We start from the raw sequence: 24,050 nt of genomic DNA, 5'->3' as shown, positions 1-24,050 counted from the left end.
CATAATAAAAACCATAAACTAAGGTAGAAAGTCAGGCCTGATTCAAATAGGTATGATATGTTTCTATAATCCTAGCACACTGGAGACAGGAGACCATTCTCCAACTGTCCAGTGAACTCAAGGCAAGCCTTGGCTCCATAAGACCCTCTCTCAAACAACACAAGACAAAACAATAGAAAAACAAACAAACAAAAACTGCCAAGGTGGAAACAGGAAGATGCTTGTACATTCCTCTTCATAACACTGTCATTGTGGAAGAGTAAATGTTTTCCCTAAAAGTCGGGGCAGAACAAAAATGCTTTCCCGGGATACTGTATTAAGGATTGTACAGAAAATTCTACCTAGTCCTATCAAAGAAACAGAGCATTCAATTGGAATGGAAGTAGGAAATATTTTGTTGGCACATGACATAATTTTGCATGTACAAAATCATGTATATTAAATAAAAAATTCTAAGAAGATAAAATCTGTGAGGCTATAAGCTAAAGATTAATATACAAATAACAATTTCTATATAATGTCAACAGATAATTCAAAAATCTCAATTAAGAAAATTCTTTAAAATAAGATCAAACTGGGGGGAAAAAGAAAAAAATATTAAACTGAATAAAAAATTTGAACACATTTAATAGGATAAATGCTAATTTTATATATGATAAATAAAAATGGTGAGAAAAATGAGAGGGATCTAAATAAATGAGAGGTTATATATTTACGGCCTGGAAAATTCAGTGTTTTTAAGGCAGAAGTTTTATGTGAGATCTTCGCTTTCAGCACAAACCCCATCCCAGTCCCGGAAAGCTGATTCAAAACCTAGTCAAAATTCAAAGGCAATAGAATTACTCAAACATTTTTGAAAACTAAAATGTTTGAGGAATGATATACAACCAGATTTCAAAACTCAATACAAGACTGCACAAATGAAAGGGACATATTTCTAGTCTAACTCACTAAGCTGCAAATTTAATGATTTTATGTACAGCTGAACAGAATTCTGTTGTGCAAGGACTGCATTATCACTATACATTTATTAGTTGAAGGACAGTTAGGATGCTTCCATTTTCTAGCTATTGTGAGTATAGTGGCAATGAACATGGTTGAGCAAGAATCTGTGGTAGGATATCAAGTGATTTAGGCATATGACAATGAGTAGTATAGCTGTGTCAAATGGGAGATCGATTTTTAGATTTTTGAGAACTCTCAAAACTGATTTTTATAGTAGCTGCCACAATTTTCAATATTTAGGAATACACACACTCATGCACATATATGCATATATACATTTTATATATATATACATAAATGCATATATAAATGCAATAACAATTAGTAAAAAAAGAGGCCATGAATTTGAATTAGGGTGGGGAAGGACATATGAAAGAGTTTGAAGGGAAGAAAGGGAAGGGAGAAATGTAATAAATTATAATCTGAAAAATAAAAAAATAAAACATAGAATGACAAAAAACATACCAGAAATAAATGCAAGAAGATGACATACACTACAAAGGACTATTAGCTGCAACATTTGCCATTTACAACTTCTATGACCAACAACACAAACAAGAAACAGCAGAAGGTTTGGGTAGTCCCTTTACCAGGGACCGTGTGGGGAGTCACCTCACCAGGGACCAGGTGGGTAGTCATCTCACCAGGGACTGTGTGTGGATAGTCAGTCACCAGTGACTCTCTGTGGGTAGTCACCTCACCAGGGACTGTGTGAATAGTCACTTCACCAGGGACTCTGTGTGGATAGTCACCTCACCAGGGACTGTGTGTGGGTAGTCAGTCACCAGGGACTCTGTGTGAATAGTCACCTCAACAAGGACTCTGTTTAGATAAGCATTTCACCAGGGACTCTATATGCTGCTTTGGAACATAAAAACATATTCAAACTTTTATCACAAGGAACAACAAATCAAAACTAGAGTCCTATGGCAACTGTCAGTAATGTCAATGCCAAGGGGAAGCCTTAGATATTGCTTGAGGGAATATAAAAAGACAAGCTCAATATAAGAAATGGTTAGATAGGTAGTTTCGTAAGAAATTGTACAGAGACTGTTTTCCTTCCCCTTTTGTGAGCAGATACCTGATGCTCAGGTGCAGGCCATGCCAGTCTGAAGAACAGAGACCTCTGCTGAACCAAAGGCTATGCTAGCTGCCAGAATCCAGCCTGCAGCTCTAATGGAGACTCTCTGCTGGACCGGAGGTCATGCAGTCCACCAGAAATACAAACAAAGACCAGAGTACCAAAGAGAAAACAGAAAAAAGGAACAAAACACATATCCAACATATACAAACTCAGAAATTAGCACCTAGACCTATATTCATTCCAAACCAGATGTCTAGATGCCAGTGTAAGAACACAATCAATATTCTCCAGGGCAATATGGCCCCACTAGAACCCAGCTATCTGACTACAGCAACCCCTGAATATTCCCACATAGCTGAAGCACAAGGAAATGACCTTAAAACTAACTTTGTTAAGATAGTAGTGATTCTAAAAGAAGAAATGAATAAATCCCTTAAAGAAATCCAGGAAAACACAAACAAACAATTGGAAGAAACGAAGAAATCTCTTAAAATAAGTCAAGAAAGACAAGGAAAAATAATAATCAGGTGAAGGAAATGAATAAAACTGTTCAATACCTGAAAATGGAAATAGAAGCAATAAAGAAAACACAAACTGAGGGAATCCTGGAAATGGAAATTTTGAGTAAGTGAACAGGAACTACATACACAAGCATCACCAACAGAATACAAGGAATGTAAGGAAGAATCTCAGGCATTGAAGATACAATAGGAGAAACTGACAAATCTGTCAAAGAAAATATTAAATCTAAAAATCCTGGCAGGAAAAATACAGAAAATCTGGGATACTATGAAAAGACCAAACTAATAATAATAGGAATAGAGGAAGGAAAAGAATCTGAGCTCAAAGGCCCAGAAAATATTTTTTAACAAAATCATAGAAGAAAAATTTTCTATCCTTAAAAAGGACATGCCTATGAAGGTGCAAGAAACTTACAGAACAACAAATAGATTGGACCAGAAAAGAAAGTTCCCTCACTATATAATAATCAAAACACTAAACATACAGAAATGAAAGAATATTAAAAGCTGCAAAGGAAAAAGGCCAAGTAACATAAAAGCAGAGCTATCAGAATGACACTGGATTTCTAAATGGAGATTCAACAAGCCAAAGGGGTTGACAGATGTCTTGCAGACTCTAGGAGATTACAGATGCCAAAACAGAGCACTATATCTAGAAGAACTTTGAGTAAACATAGATGGAGAAAATAAGATGGAGAAAGTCAAATTTAAACAATATCTATCTATAAATTCAGCCCTACAGATGGTACTAAAAGGACGATTCCATCCCAAGGAGGCTAACTGTACTCATGAAAATACAGTAAATAATCTCACACTAACAAAACCCAAAGAGAAACACACACACACACACACACACACACACACACACACCCCAAAACAAACACCAACAAAATAATAGGAATTAACAGCCATGGCTCATTAATATCTCTCAATACCAATGGACTCAATTCTCCAATGAAAAGACACAGGCTAACAGAATGGATGAAAAAACAAGATCCATTCATCTGCTGTATACAAGAAAGACACCTTAACATCAAAGATAAATATTACCTCAGAGTAAAGGATTTAAGAAGATTTTTCCAAGCAAATGAACACAAAAAGCCAGCTGGTTTAGCAATTCTAATATCTAAAAAATAGGTCTCCAACAAAATTAATTAAAAGAGATTGGGAGGGACACTTCATACTTATCAAAGTAGAGAATCTACCAAGATGACATCTTAATTCTTAGCAACTATGCCCCAAATGCAAGGGCAATGACATTTGTAAAAAACAAAACAAAAAAAGCAAAACAAAACAAAAACAAAAAAAACCCTCAAACAACCAAAAAAAAAAAACAAAACAAAAACAAAAAAACAAAACAACAACAAAAAACCCCCACTAAAGCTTAAATCTACATGTCAAACCTCACACATTAATAATGGGAGACTTCAACACTCCACCCTTACCAACAAAATAGGTCATCCAGACTGAAACTAAACAGAGAAATAATGGAACTAAGAGACATTATGAATCAAATGGACCTAACATCTACAGAACATTTCACCCAAACACAAAAGAATATATCTTCTTCTCAGCACCTCACAAAATTTTCTCCAAAATTGTTACAAAGCAAGTCTCAACAGATACAAGAAAATTGAAAGAATCCCCAATATCATATCAGAATATCATGGATTAAAACTGGACTTCAACAACAACAGAAACAATAGAAAGCCTACAAACTCATGGAAGCGGATCAACTCTCTACTGAATGACTACTGGGTCAAGGCAGAAATAAAGAAAGAAATGAAAGACTTACAAGAATTCAATGACAATTAATGCACAATATACTCAAACTTTTGGGACACTTTGAAAGCAGTACTAAGAGGAAGGTTCATAGCACTAAGTGCCTACATAAAGAATTTGGATCCAGCTGGGATCTCTTGATCCCCTAAGCTTTCTTTCCCTCAAATCTTGCCCTTCATTACTCCCACTGTCGTCCAGGTTGTTCATGTAGATCTCATCCATTTCTCTGTCATTGGGTGATCTTGGGTCTTTCCTAGGGGTGCCTTGATCCTGGAGGACATGGGAATGGAGGGGAGGGGCTGGGGGGAAGGCGGGGGTGGGGGTGGGAGGGGGGAGGACGGGGAACCCATGGCTGATGTATAAAATTTAAAACACATAATAATAAAGAAAAAATTACTTATTAAAAAAAAAGAATTTGGAGAAATCTCACACAAGCGACTTTACAGCACACCTGAAAGCTCTAGAACAAAAAGAAGCAAACTCACCCAGGAGGAGATGACAGGAAAAAACAAATTGAGGGCTGAAATCAATAAAATAGAAACAAAGAGAAAAATACAAAGAATCAAAGAGACAAAGAGTTGGTTCTTTGAGAAAATCAACAAGTAAACCCTTATCCAAACTAACTAAAAGAAAAGAGAGGATGTCTAACAAAATCAGAAATGAAATGGAGGACATAACAAGACAGTGAGGAAACCCAAAGACTCATCAGGTCATACTTCAAAAACCTGTGCGCCACAAAATTGGAAAATCTAAAAGAAACTGAGCTGGGCGGTGGTGGCGCATGCCTTTAATCCCAGCACTCAGGAGGCAGAGGCAGGCAGATCTTTGTGAGTTTGAGGCCAGCCTGGTCTACCTAGCGAGATCCAGAAAAGGCGCAAAACTATACAGAGAAACCCTGTCTCGAAAAAAACAAAACAAAACAAAAAAACAAAAAAAGAAAGAAACTGACAATTTTCTTTATAAGTACCACACACTAAAGTTAAATAAAGATCAGATAAACAATGTAAATAGACCTATAACCCCTAAGGAAATAGAAGCAGCCATTAAAAGTCTTTTTTTAAAAAGCCCAGGGCCAGATAGTTTTAGGGTAGAATTCCACAGGACTTTCAAAGAAGTGCTAATACCAATACTCCTGTGATTATTCCACAAAATAGAAACAGAAGGAACATTGACAAATTCATTTAAGAGGCCAAAGTCACCCTGATACCCCACAAAAGCTCAACATAAAAGAGAATTACAGACCAATTTCCCTCACGAACATAGATCCAAAAACACTCAATAAAGTACTCGAAAACCGAATCTAAGAATACATCAAAAAGATCATCTACCATGATCATGTAGGCTTCATCCCAGAGAGTCAGGGATGGTTCACTATAAGAAATCTGTGAGCATAATCCACCATATAAACAAACTGAAAGAAAAAAAAAACACACACACACATGGTCATCTCTGTGATGCTGAAAAAGCCTTTAAAAAAATCCAACTCCCCCTTCATTATAAAAGTCTTGGAGAGGTCAGGGATACAAAGGACATACCTAAACATAATTGAGGCAATTTATAACAAACCTGTAGCCAACATCAAATTAAATGGAGAGAAACTCAAAGCAATTACACCAAAATCAGAAATAAGACACAGTTATCCATTCTCTCCATATCTATTCAATAGAGTACTTAAATTTCTAGCTAGAGCAACAATACAATTAAAGGAGATCAAGGGGATACAAACTGGAAAGGAAGAAGTCAAAGTATCTCTATTTGCAGGTGACATGAATAGTGTACATAAGCGACCCTAAAAATTCTACCAAACACGAGTGGTAAAAACCTCAATGAAATGATTCCTAATGACATTCTGCTATATTTGTAAAACAGAGCCTAGCATCATTGTCATCAGAGAGGCTTCATTCAGCAACTGATGGGAGCAGATGCAGAAACACACAGCCAAACATTAGGGCAGATGTGAAACATCCAGGAAACTATGAAATAGAAATATCATAGAAACATACTAAAATTTATATTTAAATATTTTTAAACCTAGAAAATATCCAATAAATTAAATGAAAAGTAGAACATTAAAAGAATGGAATATATTTAGCAACAAAGAGAAACATATAACTGATTCATGTGGTAACATAGACTAATCTAAAACTTTGAAAAGTGTAACTCCAGAGACCAAAATAGATATTATTTGATTCTGTTTACATGCAATGCTTTTAACAGGTAAGCTGGCAGAGTCAGACAATAATGTGGACTTTCTCATGACTGGGCAACTGATATAAGATGATTTAAGATAACTGATATAACTGATATAAGATCAGCAATTTCTAGGAAAGTTTATGATGGTGAAAAATTTTAAAACAGAACTGTGGTAAAGGTCATACAATCCTGTAAGTTCATTGAAACTACTGACCTGAACATTAACAATGGGTATTTGTAATATTAAAATTATACATTGATGAAACAATAATGATAACTATGATGATGATTAACACTAATACTAATAATGAAATACACATTTGAAATTTCAACTCAGATCCAATGGAATTCACTAGACTAGATCTACTGTTTATAAAAAAAAAAGACAGAGTGACTAATGAGTTAATTTGAGCTACTATTTCCTAAGACTCTGCTATCTTTCAAAGTTAAACAACATTTTCCATGTTCTTTGCTTTGAAGTGGCCAATTAGTCTTTATACTTTAGCAGATGTAGTGAGTCTACTGTGGAACTGTACACAGTAAATGACTTTTTTAAGAATCAGAATTTCTTTGGTTTATTTCAAATTGCTTCTCTGAAACCATAAGATGGAGTTACAGATTAAGAGAGAGAGAGAGAGAGAGAGAGAGAGAGAGAGAGAGAGAGAGAGAGAGAGAGACTCACTTCCTGAACATTGCATTTTTTTCTTTTTTCTTTACTTTGTTTCTTTGTAGCGAAGAGAAAGGTAGTATTTGTTGCATATGTGGAAATTGCAGGGATTTGCATTAGGTTTACTTGCAGTTACTTATAAGGCATCAAACTCATCTTATTTCCCACATAAAAAAAGATATTTTCAAAATTTAAATGAATGTTAACACTGAATCACAGCCCAGGTCCAAAGTGCATTAGTTACTGTCTCCATTCCATTTCACAGTCTGTTTCTAGTGAAAAACACTGTACAATTGTTGAAAATTTCTCTATGTTGGGAATTCATATGTTCAAAAATTAAGGAACTACTTTTTAAAAGTTAGAATGTTACTTTCATATATTTCTCTTTGTATACTTTACAAAATTATGAATAATGGTACAAAAACACATTTGCATGTGTATGTTTTATTCATACATTAAAATTGGTATAAGAATTGGAGTTTTATAAATCTCTTAGCTTTTATCTAAGCTCCCCTTAACATGTTTGGTAATAATTGATTATAATTTGAACATCTTACTAAATCATGAGGAAAGTGAGAGCTGGGGCTTTCGTGCATTTTTTCTAATCACACAATAAAACATAATAAGAAATGATAGATATTAGCACACAAACATAAAACTTCATGCACTATGAGGTATGAAAGTATTTGGAAAGGAGATCCTATGGTATGAAAATTTAAAAAACAAGGACAAAAGGACTATCTCTTGTATTTATATTGCTTTTTAACTACCTCTGTAAATATCTTTACAGTGTAAAGTCCTCAAGATTTGGTTTCAAAAGCCATTCATCATGTCTACTATTCCTGGCAGCCTTTGTTAGCACATATTATAACTGTGTGTATTTTCTCTGTTATCAAAACAGAATTAAAATATTTATTAACTTGTTTTAAATACTAAAACGACTCTGCCTTAAATACATTACATATGCTCAATAAAATTATTTTACTAAACAAGAGAGAATAGTGCCTCTTGTTCCCATTCTTCAAATCTGTCTCTTTAAGGCATAACCAAAGAGAGCTGAATCCTCATGTTTATTTTTATATGCAATCTCTCCTGATGTCACACAGTAGAAAGCCTCCAAAAGATACTGGATATTCCCAAAGAATGAGAAGGATAAAGGCAACACTCACGGTAGCCCCACTTTTAGAGCAGTTTGAGTTGGTGGATCCATGAAAACGGCATGGGACCATAAGACTCCACTATCCGTATCTTGAGATATGATTGACAAGGGGAATGCTATTAACCTATTTTCTCTTTATGAGAAATATATATATATGTCTGCTAAGATATTGTCAGAGACACACAGTATATCTACTATAAATGGATTTAGGTAACCAAAATGTTTTCTACTATGTTTTGGAGAATGAGTATGCTACATTTTATTCTGCACTTTGTTGCTTCTATCCTTGGGTTCAGATGTTATCTATGGGTTTGTATAGTGTTTCATTACTATGGAAGCTACCATGCACATTATTTTTCTCTAAACATGAGAAACAAGTAGGGATGGAAAAACAGCCTGGAAAATTTTATATATACAAGAAATGACCAGACTATAACAATATATAACAGTTCATCACAATAGAGTTAGTGTTCTAGCTTCCATGATCACAAAATCATGGCCAATTTTGTTTCATCTACCTATGTACTTTTCTCCATACCTAGTTAGTTTTTAAGCAAATTTTAGATATGCTACCATTATTTGTAAATATTTTAGTATGCATCTCAAAAAGATATACTCAATCACAATTAAAGATAATAGAACATATTATATTTTTGAAAATGCTCATAGAATAAATGCAAAACATTCCCACACAAACCAAACAACATGGGTAATAGCTTCCTTTAATCATTAAATAACACACATACACACACAAATACACATATACAAACACACATATACATGCATGTATATGTATTTATTTCAAAATATCATGTTATGCATGATAAGTAGATAGTTTTATCTGTCAAGAAGTTTTCCTGAATTAAAAATAATACAAAATGGTATTCATAATATTAATTACTAAATAATTAGTATTTAATTACTATCAACAACCTTATAAGTAAATTATAGCTAGCTTGATCTTGGCAGCACACAAGGATATGTCATAAGGTTGTTTTCTCTTTGATGGTTTGTCTACCTTTAGACACTGTACAAAGACTATCACTTGTGGCTCCTGATTCACAGGTTCATAGATTTAAAATAATCTAGATTCCTAAGGATTTACTGAAAATATTACAGATTATTTCAAGATATTTAATTGTGTATGAAGCTGTGTTCCCTGAGGATAAACAAAACTATACATTTAGTAGTAATTATTAAAGTGTGAATAAAATGGAAAATATTATGTTATTTTAGAAAAAGAAAAAGAAAAGGAAACTTGGAGAGCGATAACATGCATTTGTTTGAAAAAATTAGTTTCCACAAACAACAATTCTTTTCTGAATTATGAAAAAATGAAGGGAAATAAGTTTAGTTTTAGAATAGAATATTTATAAGAGTAAATTAATAGGATTTATTACTACCATTCTTATAGTTTAGACTTTCTGTAGTTCAAGTAAGACAATAATGAGTTAGAGAAGACAAAGCTGAGAGGAACCGTTTGATATGAAATAGAAATAATGACATAAGTAGACAGATACATTGATGTATGACCTGCTCATTAATGGGAAATACTTCAAGATTTCTATTATCTATCCCATAAAAATAATATTAGCAGTACCAGAAAACATTATGCAATTTTGATTTATCTTCTGGAAGCAACTGAGTTTTCAACAAATAACAACTTCTACAAATACCTCTTAAAGCACTAATTGGACTCAATATGTAAAATTTTTCTAAAAAATGAAAATTAGATCTAAATATATACTACAACTATAGAATGCATTTTGTAAGAATGAAATGAGGGAAAACAGAGAACTTAGTATTTAAATATTTCCCTTGTATTTTCAACCTGAACAACAATATATACATAAAGTTAAAATATATTTCTTTGGTACAAGAAAAAATACCCATCTTGATGGGAAAACAATACTAGCTTTCTAAGTGATGAGTATTCTGTGGAAATGGCAAACCATTCCTCATTGCACAATCATGTGTCAAAGTTTGCAATCAATTGCATCTGAGGAGACAAGTGCCTTCCTGAATCACCAAGAAAATAAACAAAATGAAAGAAGTGTGTGCACCATGTTACATCTACCTCTGTACAGAGAGCACAACAATGTCTTTAAAATTTTACCAGTATTTTCTGTTTATAATAAGTGAATGTGAAACACAGATAGTGTGCTGTAATTGAGACAGAATACAAGAAATACCTATGGTATATTTCATCAACTTGAAAATTTTATTTTATCTCATACTTCAAATAATGAAAACATCAACAATGTGAATGTTTCATAATTTTAAGCATTTTAGGTCTAGGAAATACAAAGAAGTACAAAAATATTTATGCTAGAAAAGATGTAGGAACCAAAACAATGAAATACAGTGTGATCTCTAGATTGTATCTTGAGGCAGTCGATAAAATAATTGATTAGTGGAGAATCTCAAAATTTGGGTAAAACTCACAGCTGTTTTAATATTATATTCATGTTGATTTTCTTGGGTTGATTTATGCTAGATTTCTGTCAACATTAGGAAAGCTGGTCAAAGAATGGGCAATACAGCACTCTGGACCAATTTCTTGAAGTCCAACGTTATTCCAAAATAAGAAGCTTAGAAAGCCTATTATCTAGCTTTGATCTATAAATAGACACAAGTAATCCTAAAGCTCAGCATGATTGTCAGTGTTCACCTCGGATAAATACAGAAGACTCTAATCCTGAAATCTCCAAGCCTCTATTTTCTCTATGCTCAGCAATCATAGTATTCAAGAGAGCAAGCCACACTGTAATGGGGTGACCACCATACTTCCTGAAATAGTAATTATGAGCACTGCCAAATCATGTTCTGTTAGAAATATGGAAAATGAAGAGAGGATCTGTACCACTTAGTGACTCTTCATGCAAAAATCATGTCATTAAAGTTTTTTGTGTTCAAATGAATAGCCTGCTATTTTGGGACATGTGTTAAAATAGATATAAATGGTTGTTTTCTAAAATTCAACGAGTCATTTGAACTGCAATACAAATACATATGTCAATATGACATTAGAATTAGAAATGATCAGATAGTTCAGTTTACTTTACCTGAAACTGTGTGGTCCTTAGAGTCTCTGGTTATTTTTATCCTTGCATGAGGAAAGATGTAGTGCATTGTCTTGCCATTCATCTGCAGAATCTAGGACATAGAAGAGATTCGGTAAAAAATAAGTAATAAAAATCCTTGAAATACATTATGCAGAACTATACTTGCTCAATTCAAAGCACACCAATTACATCAATGAAAATATACCAGAAGATTCTTGAGTGATGGTAATTGAAGAATTTACACTCATACTGTATAATGATGAAATCAGTTTCTGAGTTCATTATGATGTTTCATTTGTAATCAATCACTTTTGAAGACTGACTTGTCTTATTTGGGAAATCAACGTGCATGTGTATCTGCTATTCAAGGATGTTTCTGACTACAGTGATATGTACTCATTATTAATATTAATATTATATTGAGAAAATCCAGCCCTTGATTTTGCACTTGAAAGTTAGGAAATGGAATGGCATTCTTAACTTTAAGTAATTATGTGGAATTAGTGGAGAAATCTGAGAATATCCCCTCTTGTCACATCTCCATCACCCTGACTGGGTCTGAGCTAGATTTAAGGTGCTTGAATTTTATTGTGAAATTCCACTGAGGACATCTACTAGATTCTAGTTCAGAATAGTTCTGTCTAAATGAATAAAGACTTTGTTCATGCAGATGCTCCCTAATTCTATCTTTACATTCAAAGGTTATGTTGCTGATGGAGAGATTTCTTATTCCAATGGGAATTCCTAAAGCAGAAGAAGCAACACTAACCCTACGCTTGTGTGTGTGAGTCCCATACTATCACACTACTAGACTTTGTTTTTGTGGGTTTTTTTGGGGGGGTTGTTTTTGTTTGTTTGTTTGTTTTTTAATTTATTCTATGTGTCTTTTACATCATATATCTTGATTCCATTCATTTCCCAGTTCCTTTGCATCAGCCCACAGTCTCTGCACCCCTCATAAAACCAAACAAAATTTAACAAAAAAGGAAAAAAAAAAAGAGAAAAAAATTAAAAATCTCATCATAGAAGTTGCAGTGTGACATTGTTATTCATGCCATAAACCCCTTTGTCAATATATATTTATTTGCAAATGTTCATTGCAAACAGTCATTGGTCCGGTTTGAGGCCTCTGGAAACTACTACACTATCGATGCTGGGTCCTACTAGGTTTCTTCGTGGGTATGCCATTGTTGATATTATTCCTTAAAACTGGTGTACACCACCTCACTCTTATTTCAATGATTTTATGACTTCATGTACATTTAATGACAATTTAAGTCATTTACTCAATTGGTCAAAAATAAACTAAGACAATACTATTTTGCATTTAGTGCTTCTTTCTGTTTTCTAGATTCTTACTGCAAATACAATCATAATGCATAGACTGCATTTTGCAAGAATAGGCAAACTTTCTAGTGTGTTCATGAGAGATTTTATCAGTAAATCGTTATTACATTTTAATCAATATCTGTGATGTTAGTATACTGAATATCTTCATTTTCATGATTGTTTCCTTAGAGTATCTCCACACAATTCCACAATTTTTAAGACTTTGCAATCAGCATCATGAGTTCACTTACAAAAATATTAAACTTTTATAGTTATGATTGACATGAATGAGCCAATAGACAGCAGAATCATAATTCAGGCAAATACTAACAGAGCCTTCTGGAAAATAGATTTACTGGCCATCTGACTTTTGTTTGTTGGTTGGTTTTGTTTTGTATCAAATCAATATTATCAAGAGCATACCAAGGGACACAAGGAGGTTAAGTGATGCACCAAGGTGCTCGACTCTGCTGTTATAGTCTTCTGATGATTCAACATCAACAAGATTGTCACCTGCATGTATACCACTGTTCTTTCCTAACCACAAATATTTTCATGGGCTGAGTCTACATATTTATAAAGTAATTAAATTTGTATTAGCATAGCTTTATTTACACATTCATCCTCTTTAATTTGCACAAATGCTCAATATAGGGAGCAGATGTTGGCCTGTTTCCCCATACTATATTGGACAACTGCACACTTACATGTCAGGGTGTGTAGGGCAGAGAGCTGCTATGTTGTATATGATCATGATCAAAGACATGACACAATTTATACCAAAGCATAAGGGAAAGAGACTTTCTCCAGTTTTGTAGCAAGATGTCCTATTGCATGAGGGGGCTTATTCATGACAACCTGAATGACCAGTATGCTTAGCAAAGTAACCAGAGTCTGGAGAGAGAAAACAGAATGTTCAGCTACAAATATATGAAAAAGCATGGCCCCTTCAGAGGAGGTTAATATACCAAAGGCAGGAGCTCCATAGGGTTTGCAGATGACATGTACTTTACTTGATAGTGGGGAATATTGTTATAGCCAATATATAGTGACTTACTTTTACAACTATCATATAAAGGATATCAATACTCTTTATAAAGAAAAACCTTAAAAATAAGTAAGATTACATGGTCTATTTATTTCACAAAGAACATTTGGATTTCTCTTGAGAAGTACAGACATTTGAAGGAAACAAATACTGCTTTGTTAAATTTGTAGTTAATATACTTTTCAGAAATAATCCTGTACCCATGTAGTGCTTTGTATATAAATTTTTACAGAAGACAAATTCATGTTTGAATCAGTCAATTGGATTTTATCCTCTTTCCCTAGAGCACATCATGAGAATAGTTTCTTGTTCATGTTTCAAGTAACAGCATCTTCATTTATTAGTATCAAGAGCTAAGTATTACCTTTTATTATCAGATATACAAAGAATAAATGAAAATGCCTATAGACCAAATAAAGTTCTTGATTTAAAGGAGAAAACAGTATTTGAAGTAAAAAATCAATACAGGAAAGCATAAACTTAGCATGTAATTGAACTTTGTAATGCTATATATTTAAGGCATATGCTATCTTCTATATAGAATCCATTTAGAAAACATATAAAGTAAAAGACGTTATTGGCATGAAAGTCAATATGTCTGTTACTTGTTGAAGAAGAGGCTATGATTCAAAATGGGCATGCAGGTTCCTGGGACGGGCTATCTTTCCTGCCTTGGTTATTGGGGGTACTTGTATGGCTGTTCATTTATAGTAGTTTACAATTTGATGTGTTTGTCCTCTTAATCATTACACATTGTTTTATAATTCAATGGATATTAATGCAAAGGTTCATTTTGAAAATGTAAGACTTCTATTAGCAATGAAATACATTATGATTGTTATATTCATTATCAAGTATCTTTATGTTTATATTTCTTGAACTAGCCAGAATTTTATGAAACAATCTTCAATAAACCTTTTCTGCTTTATTTTGCATTACACTGATGTACTATGTCCTCAAAGTTACTAATTTGTATATGTCAATATCAGAAAATTAAAAACAAAATGTCATTTGCAATACATATATTTCATCTATCTAAGTAGAAAACATAATTTTAGAAATTTATAGGAATAGATACAGATTATCTCACTATATTCTCAAATAACATTATATCTCACTATATTCTCAAATAACATTAGGTAATAATTTCATTGAAGAACTCTTGAGTATCCATGGAACAGTATTTGATAGCAAGGGGAATTTTAGACTTGTGGTTTCTATAGCAGGTGTTATTATGATTTTGCTAACATATTTAACTTTCCATTGATTTTGTTCAGGCTTTTAGGGAGTACTAAGCTACAGAGACCCAGATGGCTAATAAATAATAATAATATTTGTTTCATTATTGTGGACATTCCTAGCTAAATCTTTATGATCAGAGTTGAAACATAACTATAAATACAATGTTAAGAGCAACAAGAAAATAAAATTCAATACAATCTATGTTAAAATACCAAAAATAGAGAAAAGTATGTAAACATTTAGTCAATATAACCACAAACAAGAGTGTGTTAAAAACAAGAAAAGGGAATGTTTACTCACATATATCTATACTGCACAATGTTCTTGCAACCTCTTCATTAGCCCATGTATTTTCCTTTTAGTCAGTACCAGAGAGGGTTTATCCATACAATAATCATTTATTGCATGAATGAATCATTCAAATTATCTGGTAGAAGCATCAAAATGTCCATCAAATTAATAAAATAAAGTACTTTCTTCATTAAATTACTGAAAGGAAACAATCTTGAACTTGATTGGCAAATATTTAGGTTAATAGACTCGTCTATTTTAGAACCAAATCTTTTTGCTAACAAGTCCAAGAGACTGTAAAATTTCACACTTACTTGCTCTTGATGTTGACTGAGGGGTCTAGAGTGAACCAATCTTTCTGGCAGTTTCCGGTCCAGACCATGGCCATTTTCTAACCGAGAATCCCTGGGTTTATCAAACCAATCCGTTTCCTCCCGACGTAAGTGATAGGCTTTGGAGACCAAGGAAACATCATACATTGCAACCGCAACTAATACAGGTGATAGAGGGAAGCAAATGGTCTGCAGTATTAGCATGCACTGGGCTTGTTGACCACAGCATGCATTTCAGACATAACTCCCATCAGAGCTAGAAACATTTCCAATAGTATCTACAGATTTTCACACAACAGAATAATCTAAAGAAAACGAGGCACATATATGCACAACATCTCATAGTAAAATAAAACAACACAAAATTACATTTTAAATCAGTATAAATAAAATTTCAATGACAATAAATAAATAAATAAATAAATAAATAAATAAAAAAAGTATACAAGAATAATTTTGGTCAACTTAAGTCCATCAATTCCCACTTAGAAACCTTACTCTACAACCCACCATATATGACCAAAAGTCAACAAGAAATGCATTATGTGCAGATGTAGTGTCTCTTAACTTTCCACTTTAGTATAAGTCAAGCAGCCGCATATGGCTTCTGGTTTTAACACCAAGTGAACATATATTTTTGAACATATGACATTTCTTTGACAATCATAAGTAAACAAAAGCATTTAATGCTAAGATGCCCTATGTTTCATTGCTAGAAATGTGTGTACTACAAGATCATTATAGCTTAATAATAAAAATATACCTAAAATAGGTATATATGAGAATCTTTAATATAAATAAAATTTTAATTATCTGAATTTTAACACTAACTTAGAAATTTGACAATTATTTTTTCTTAACTTACCAATATGATATTTTTAATCACATTTAAGGCATTCAAATACAAATTTAAAAATTTCCCCTAGTTATATCAGTACTTTCCAGGTTTCTTTAGGGTACTGCAAAGGGACTAAAACTTACATTTTACTGAATGGCTAACACTGGACTTAGCATAAATTGCTTCTTCTTGACATTCCTTGGCTATGTTCTTACCTTACCTCAGTTAATAGCCTTTGGAAATAATATATTGTAGTTTCTCAAATGACAATGAAAGCACCTGTTCCCTTGCTCAACCTGATACATGATGATTTTAATATATTATTTTCTTGAAATGGCAGCTTCTAAAATGTCACAGATTGAGCTCTTCTCTCTATCTTGTTCAAGGTGGCCTTTTGTGTCTACTTCATTCTTAAGAATTTCTCCAGAGACTGCCTTTTCCAGGATTTATTGGATGGCAGGTGCACATCTGTAGCTTTGCACACCACTAGTCCTCAATCACACCATCTCTCCTACGTAAACATGGAATGAGAGGGTGACATAGCACTGTTTCACCAATGTCAGACTTGATGCCTGGATTGTGGCTACACATACTCTTAACTGATTTGCCTACTAGACTAGAAGTTGCTTGAAGAGGAAATTCATATCTCTTTGTTATTTTCTTCTCTTTCAGTTTCCTCCTCCATCTTATTTGGAGCATAGTGTTTAATAAATTTTTGTGGAATGAGTTAAGCATAGAGTTATCTGTCATCATCAAAAGAAAGAAGCTAAATATCAAAATTATGATAGTTTTAGACAAGTAACTTGTCCTTATACCTAATTTATAGATATTCAGTATTCTTTTCACAGTCCACTGGAAAATTATTTTGGTAAATCACAGTACTAATTTGAAGCTGAGTGAATAAATTTACAAAATTATTCAGTATAACAACTACTTGATAAATAAAACAAATAAACCAGATAGTCATCAGTCTGTGAACTTAGTAGATTATATTTCACCTCCCTTAGATGAAAATAATTTTGTATAGGTATTACATATATTTATCATTCATTTTTCATTTTTTTAAAAAAACAAAGTAATGATTCATCTTGTTTTCAAAATGTGGTTATCCTGAATAGTATAGACTTTCATCTGAATATGTAACTTCTCTAATTGCCTTTTAAATGCAACTGTTTAAATGTGTGTTAGGAGTTTTTAGATATTAAAAATATGGCAGAACCTCAACCTGATCCAGCTTTTTGTCAGCTTATCTCCAATTCCGATGCCCTGTTTTGATTTTTGTTATTTCTAATACTATTTCCATATGTAATTGAATAGAAAAGCTATGCATCATCTTTTATAGGAATGCAGAGTCAATCTAAGGCAACCAGATGGAGTGGACTGTCTTCCTCACAAAGTGCCAGGTACGCAGGGTTATCTGTACCTAACAGCTTGTGTTTGATCTGTTGTAGTGAATTACAAATTAACTTTGTAAAATGTAACATATATATTCCATACTGATACAAATAATTTTCTTTGCTTTTATATCACTACAAAACTTCATGTATTTGTATAAAATACAAACAATGAAAATATGTAACATTTTATTGTGAATGTATTTTAAAGATATCCAGTACAATGCAATCACAAAGTTACTAACATAATTCAATTTGTTATAGCCCTTTACCTAATTCTGTATTGATAATCTTGACAAATGAATGAGTTTTGTCTGCTTTATTTTGAAATATACTTTAGTTCTTAAATTTCCCTCCAATTGTTTCTTCAGTTGGGCACAATCTTTATTCGCCTTAATACTGTGTAGGGCATGTGCTATCTTACCATGTTATCATCAACCACTAGTTCAGTCAGAGATTGCTGCTGCTGCTATACACAAAATTTTAGAAATAAAAAGTTCTTGGTTAATTTAATTTGTGTGGAATCAAATAAATGCCATGTTTGGGACTAGTTACAAACATTTACGTCTCTAACACCAAGTTAAAGACACATTTCTGAGGAATAACCCCATTTGTCAAAATATTTCCAGTAAACTGTCACCTTTGTGCACATATCCTTTAGGTATTGAGTTGCTCTGTAATTCTAAGATTTCTTGTTTTATTTTTACAGATATGGCCATTTTGAATGGCTTCTTATTCCTTTTCATGGTCATTCTACATGTATACAATGAGTATCAAATATGTACTAGACTAAAAGAACAACTGTTTCCACATAGTATCATAATTCCAGGTAAGCTAAATGGATTAATTAAAATATTAACCTAGTACAGATATACACAAATGAAATGTTTTACTCAGATAACAAACTGTCAATAAAAATGGTCAACCAATCGCCTGTAATGAGAAAAAACAGGTTGGAAAGAAACTTGATGATCAGAACTTCATAAGCAACACAAATGGTTCTTTTACCTCAGGCCCACAGACTTCCCTCTTCAGTTCATCAAACAGTCTATATTTCAGTTTCTAAAATCATGTCTGTGTCTACATACAGAATAAAAAAGAAAATGCTCCTTATGAAAACACATTTTAATGTGAGTTTTTACCTGAGCAAGTTAGATGCAAATGGGAGGCCAGTCACATCGGTTTAGTATATTTTTAGTGTCCAAATGAATGAAATCATGTTTTCATGTGTTTAGACATATTTTATTTCTAGAGCTTCAGCCCCGCATATATTCAAACACAACCCAATATACAGGATGGGTACAGTGACTCATGTCTTTGATACAAGCACTTATGGGCCTGAGACAGGAGAGTCACCATAAATCTGAAGCTAGTCTGACCTGTATAATGAGTTCTAGGCCTGCAGGGGCTACAGAATAGGATCTATCTAAAAAATTTAATAAAATAAATAAAAAAATATATATCTAATGTCATAGATTTCACAAAACAATTTTGAAAATCTTTATATTTCTATAGAATTTCCAGTTTAAAGCAACTTTAGTATAGTATGTACTTGCTCAACCAAAAAAGCAGCAAGACACTTTGGGGCAAAAAGGAAAGGCAAGGAAATGCCGAAGGGGTACAGCAGGAAGAAGGACTAGACCCCAGGGCACAGCAGGAAGGACTAGACCCCAGGGCACAGCAGGAAGGCAAGACTCCAGACAGCTACACTCTCATATATTTCTTCAGTTTTGAACAGAATGTTTTATATATACTGAAAAATTACTTTAATATCTTAATTAGAGTTAAACTTTCTAATGTATAACACTAAATGTACAAAATTTTCAGTAATAGTTTTCATAATAAAGGAAGATGAAACACATCTATTCAATGAGAATGATAAAATTCTACATTATACTAACGTCAAGCAGTTGCAAAAGCTCTCCACAAGAGTACAAGCTCTGATGAAGCAAACACTTATCTCCATTCAAAGTAGAACCAAATACTATTACTGAATGGCTCTAACCCTCAGAGATTTTAGTAAAATTTACTAAATATGTCAGAATGTATTTTTGAAGTGCAAAGAACCATACAATGAAAATCTTCCCAGTTACATATTTTAAGGATGACCATATTTTATTGATAGAATTATGTAATATTTGTTTAAGAAATGATACACAAAACAAATCAAGCCAACAATCAAGAAACAGACTAAAATAACAAACTAAAAATAATCAAAGAGAAACATGCCACTGAATCTACATACAAGAAGTACATATACAAGAAATGAAACTGAAATAAACATGCACAAGTTGCACTGAGAAAGATGAATTGCATCCTTGGAGAACGAAAATTAAACATGCAGAAAGACACGAGTCTGAGTTTTGAGAGCAACACAGTAGTTTGAGGCCCCATTTACCTTCACTGTCAGACATAGCATGTTGGAAGTCATCCATGATGAACGCTATGTCACGGTCATACCCCCGTGTCCGTGACTCTTCTCTCATGTGCTGCTGAACTTCGGGCAATGAGTGACTTGATCCAAACTGATCCCTTGTGTCTGCAGATATGGGGGGCAAAGGTCCAGCTGCTGCCCTGGCCATTCCCATTGGTTGGCCAACAGGACTGAGTGGACTTTCTTCTTCTGAATTCTGGGCCACAATTGGTATTCTTCCTCTGCTTTGGCTGATTGGTAAGCTGGTGGGCTTAGTTCTGGAAGAAGATGATGAATGGCCAAAGGAGACGTCAAGAGCTTCAGCCTCTTGAGCTTTCAGTCTTAGTGATGAGCTGGAAGATTCCCTCTTAATGGATAAATCAAGACCATAGACAGACGAAGGTCTAGAGGAAGGCCTGGACCTGCTCCCACTGCTGTATGGCTTATCTGCTTCATCCTGGAGTGCTGACCTGATGGGATTTCCTAAAGTGCCCAGTCCTGACCCAAGTGATGAGCCCATAAATTTTTGTTGATCTGTAATATTTTTTCTGAGGCCAAATGTTATATCATCTTGAAGAAGCCTTGCCCTAGAAGAAATGCCACCAATAGATGAAGTGCTGGAACCCATATAACTTGGATAATCAGGTTCAAGGTCTCTACTTTCTTGAATAGGTGAAAACTTTGACATTTTAGGGTCAATTAATGATTTCTTATGCTTTGATTGCTTTTGGTAAAGTATGGCTGCTGGTAATTGTTTGGCTGCTTGCTTTTCAAGGGTAAGTCTACTGATGCTATACTTCTCAGACTTGGGAAAGTGTCTATAGCTAGTATCAGCATGGTAATAATGTGAAAGACCAGCTAGGTGATCTAGGCTCTCTGTTCCTCTACGGAATTCTTGCTTAATCTGCTGTTTCAGAAGCTTTAACTCATAAGGGTCCTCCATCGGGTCCTCCTCTGCTTTCACATAGCTATGCAATCTTGAGGAAGTCTGCAAAGGTGCTAGGAAATCTGTCACTTCCTGAGACCTCCGTGTCTCAGTGGTTCTAAGGAGACGGTCTGTTTTGGACAGATCCTTTTCATGAAGACTAAATGCTGTGCTCAGTGCTGCTGTCCCTTTGGTGATCTCTCCAATGTCATCTATTAGGACATAATTCCTTGAAGTGTGGTGGTCAATGTCTGCATAGAAAGAGTCTGCAGATATGCTCGATATTGGACTGCTCACCATGCTGCTTCTTTCCTCCAAACCTATTCTCAAATCCAAACTATTGTACTTGCTCCCGAGATGAGAGACAGCATACGTATTATCAGAGGAAACAGGAGCAATCATCAGGGGCTGGTTGCGAATCACTTCATAGTTGGAAGTTATCTTGGGTTCCAAATACAGCGTTGTTTGCCGAGGCTTCTGTTGTATCACCATCATCTGTGATGGTAACTGATAAGATGTTTGTGGGCTCGGAGTAGGTTGAGCTTGAGGTGTGAAGGACATGGTTGCCACCGCTTGGAAGGTTGGTTGAGTCTGGTAAGGTGAGACTTGCTGATGGTACAATGTCTGCTGTTGGAAATGAGATTGTTGAGTATATGGGGTGGGTGCTTGGGTGGGAAGAGCAGGCGATGAGTACTGGTACTGTGTGTAAGGACTGGTTGGAGGAACCAGCTGAGCTTCAGTTTGCGTTGGTGGTGGTATGAACTGGCTGAATTCAGTTTGGGGAGCTGTCCTTGGTCGCTCAATGCCATGCTGACTTTCTATTCGGCTTGGTCTGGTGCTGCTGACCTCACTGTCAGACATGTAATCGCGGTCCTCAGCTACCCCCTGCAGATAAGCACGCTCTCTCTTTTCTCTCTCCTTCAGTAATGCTTCTTTTCTCCTGTTGATTCCCATTTCCAGATACCGCAGCTTGGCATCAATCTCCTTTTCTTCTTCATCAAGTTCTGCTTGCTTCTTTCTAAGCTTGGCAGACTCCCTTTCCACGAGGTCAAGCTCTCGGTCTATGTCCTGGAGAATCTTGGCTCGAGCCATGGTATTAGTTCTGCACATTCTTCTCCTGGATGCAGTGCCCATTGTGCTGTATGTCGGCTGTGTTCCGGTGGACAACTCCTCAGGAGGGGGATTTGGCAATGTTCTCTTCACTTTTTTCTGGGACCCAGAGGCGGTTGTGGTTTGGGAACCTTTAGTCTATAATCAAGTAAACAAAATATAGTATTTTACTATCAAATAAGAATATAAAGGCTAAAAATAAACTACATAAATTCCACTTGAATAGTACACTGCAGTATTATAGTATAGTAAAATTAAAATTTCACCCGTATTCCAAAAGTTGATCACAAATCAGTGAAATTTTTCTTTGTAAATTAATTTATAATCATAATGTCTGCAACATCTGAGGGGAGTATTTAACTCAGGGCAAACTCTTATTTTATGCAAGCTCACATTTTAGTTTCACTCTTAGAAGAGCACACTTATTTTCTCTTTGCACACTTATTTTCAATTCAAGTTATTAAAAATAAGATTGCTTACTTAATCTATGCTCAATGTAATTGTGTTGCTCATTTGAAAAGCCATATACATTTGTTGGAGATTTATGTCTAACTTTTTTGTTTCACCTTGTACATATCTCACAATTGCCAATATTTCTACAATTGTTTGGATTCCCATGCCCTTTAAATTTTGGTATTCTTTAGCAACTCTACCTTCTTCCAAGTGCTCTATCAACTTTATAAGAGCAAAAAGAATTGACTGCAATAAGTTTATTGGAGCTAGTTTCAATCAGGTAAAGCAATACATTTTTAGAATAGCACATGTTTTATTTCATTAATTTGACATAAACTTGTTTTCTGATAAGGGGAAGCCTTGAGAATTATAAAATTAGGGATGTGAGAGATCATTGTATAGTTACAATACCCTGATGTTCTCTAGGCTGTCTGTGTGTTAAACAGCAGCATGCTCAAGCTGGAGCTTAGTCTCTGCTGTGCTCTTCCACTTCTTTAGAAGATGCCATTTTCCTTTCTCTCTTCAGCAATCCAAAGACAATTCCTACCTACCCTTCAGTCATCAAATACATAGGACATGAACAGATGATACATGTCTCTCTGAGTTTTGGAAATAAAATCTCATTTCTTTCTTTAGTGTTATAATAACTATAAATTAGTCCTTATTAACTAGATTGTATCTGTCAAGGCGCCTGTACTTTTGTTGCTTTCAAACATTGTTTCATAGTCCACTTCCTTCATGTTTCATTTTTTTTTAATTAAGAAATTCTTCATTCATTTTACATAACAATCACAGATCTACCTCTCCCCCCTCTCATCCTTCCAGTGCTCCCCCTCCACCACCCAGTTTTCAATCAAGTCCACTCATTCATTCGTTTATCCCTTCGGGGACAATGTTAGCTCTCAATGTGCTGACCTCGATATAAATGTAATGACTGTCAGCACAGTACTCATTCTTTTATCTACTGGAATATTGAGATAGAAGTTGTGTCTTTAAAGATTCGTAACGACTTCTAAAAGCATATTTTCCTTCAAGTAAGCAAAAATTGAGTCTAATGTTCCAAGTCCAGACTTGCTATATTCTAATATGTCAGATAGCAAGAACCTTGACCTTGGAAAAGAGAGTAGGTCATATTCTGAATGTGTTAGGTTAGGGAAGGTAAGCACTGAAGGTTATACAGTCTAACAAAGAATGACAAA

General features: G+C 34.3%; 1 protein-coding gene across 3 annotated transcripts in view; it reads right to left on the bottom strand.

Annotated features, from left to right (window-relative positions):
* Pclo (piccolo presynaptic cytomatrix protein) overlaps window positions 1-24,050 on the bottom strand; it is a 341,154-nt gene that overhangs the window by 106,924 nt on the left and 210,180 nt on the right. For 2 of the 3 annotated variants that reach the window (XM_036180305.1, XM_036180307.1), the window contains exons 7-9: window positions 20,349-22,536; window positions 15,701-15,876; window positions 11,477-11,567 (exon numbers count right to left, since the gene is read on the bottom strand). In XM_036180305.1, the coding sequence (XP_036036198.1) occupies window positions 11,477-11,567; window positions 15,701-15,876; window positions 20,349-22,536 (2,455 nt within the window). The remainder of the gene's footprint in view (window positions 1-11,476; window positions 11,568-15,700; window positions 15,877-20,348; window positions 22,537-24,050) is intronic. The other variant, XM_036180306.1, reaches the window with a different exon arrangement.

The sequence above is a fragment of the Onychomys torridus genome, chromosome 3 (assembly GCF_903995425.1).
Source record: "Onychomys torridus chromosome 3, mOncTor1.1, whole genome shotgun sequence".
In the NCBI taxonomy this organism is placed as follows: domain Eukaryota; kingdom Metazoa; phylum Chordata; class Mammalia; order Rodentia; family Cricetidae; genus Onychomys; species Onychomys torridus.
Note: the sequence above shows the minus strand (reverse complement) of the source record. Positions and strands in the feature narration are given on the sequence as shown.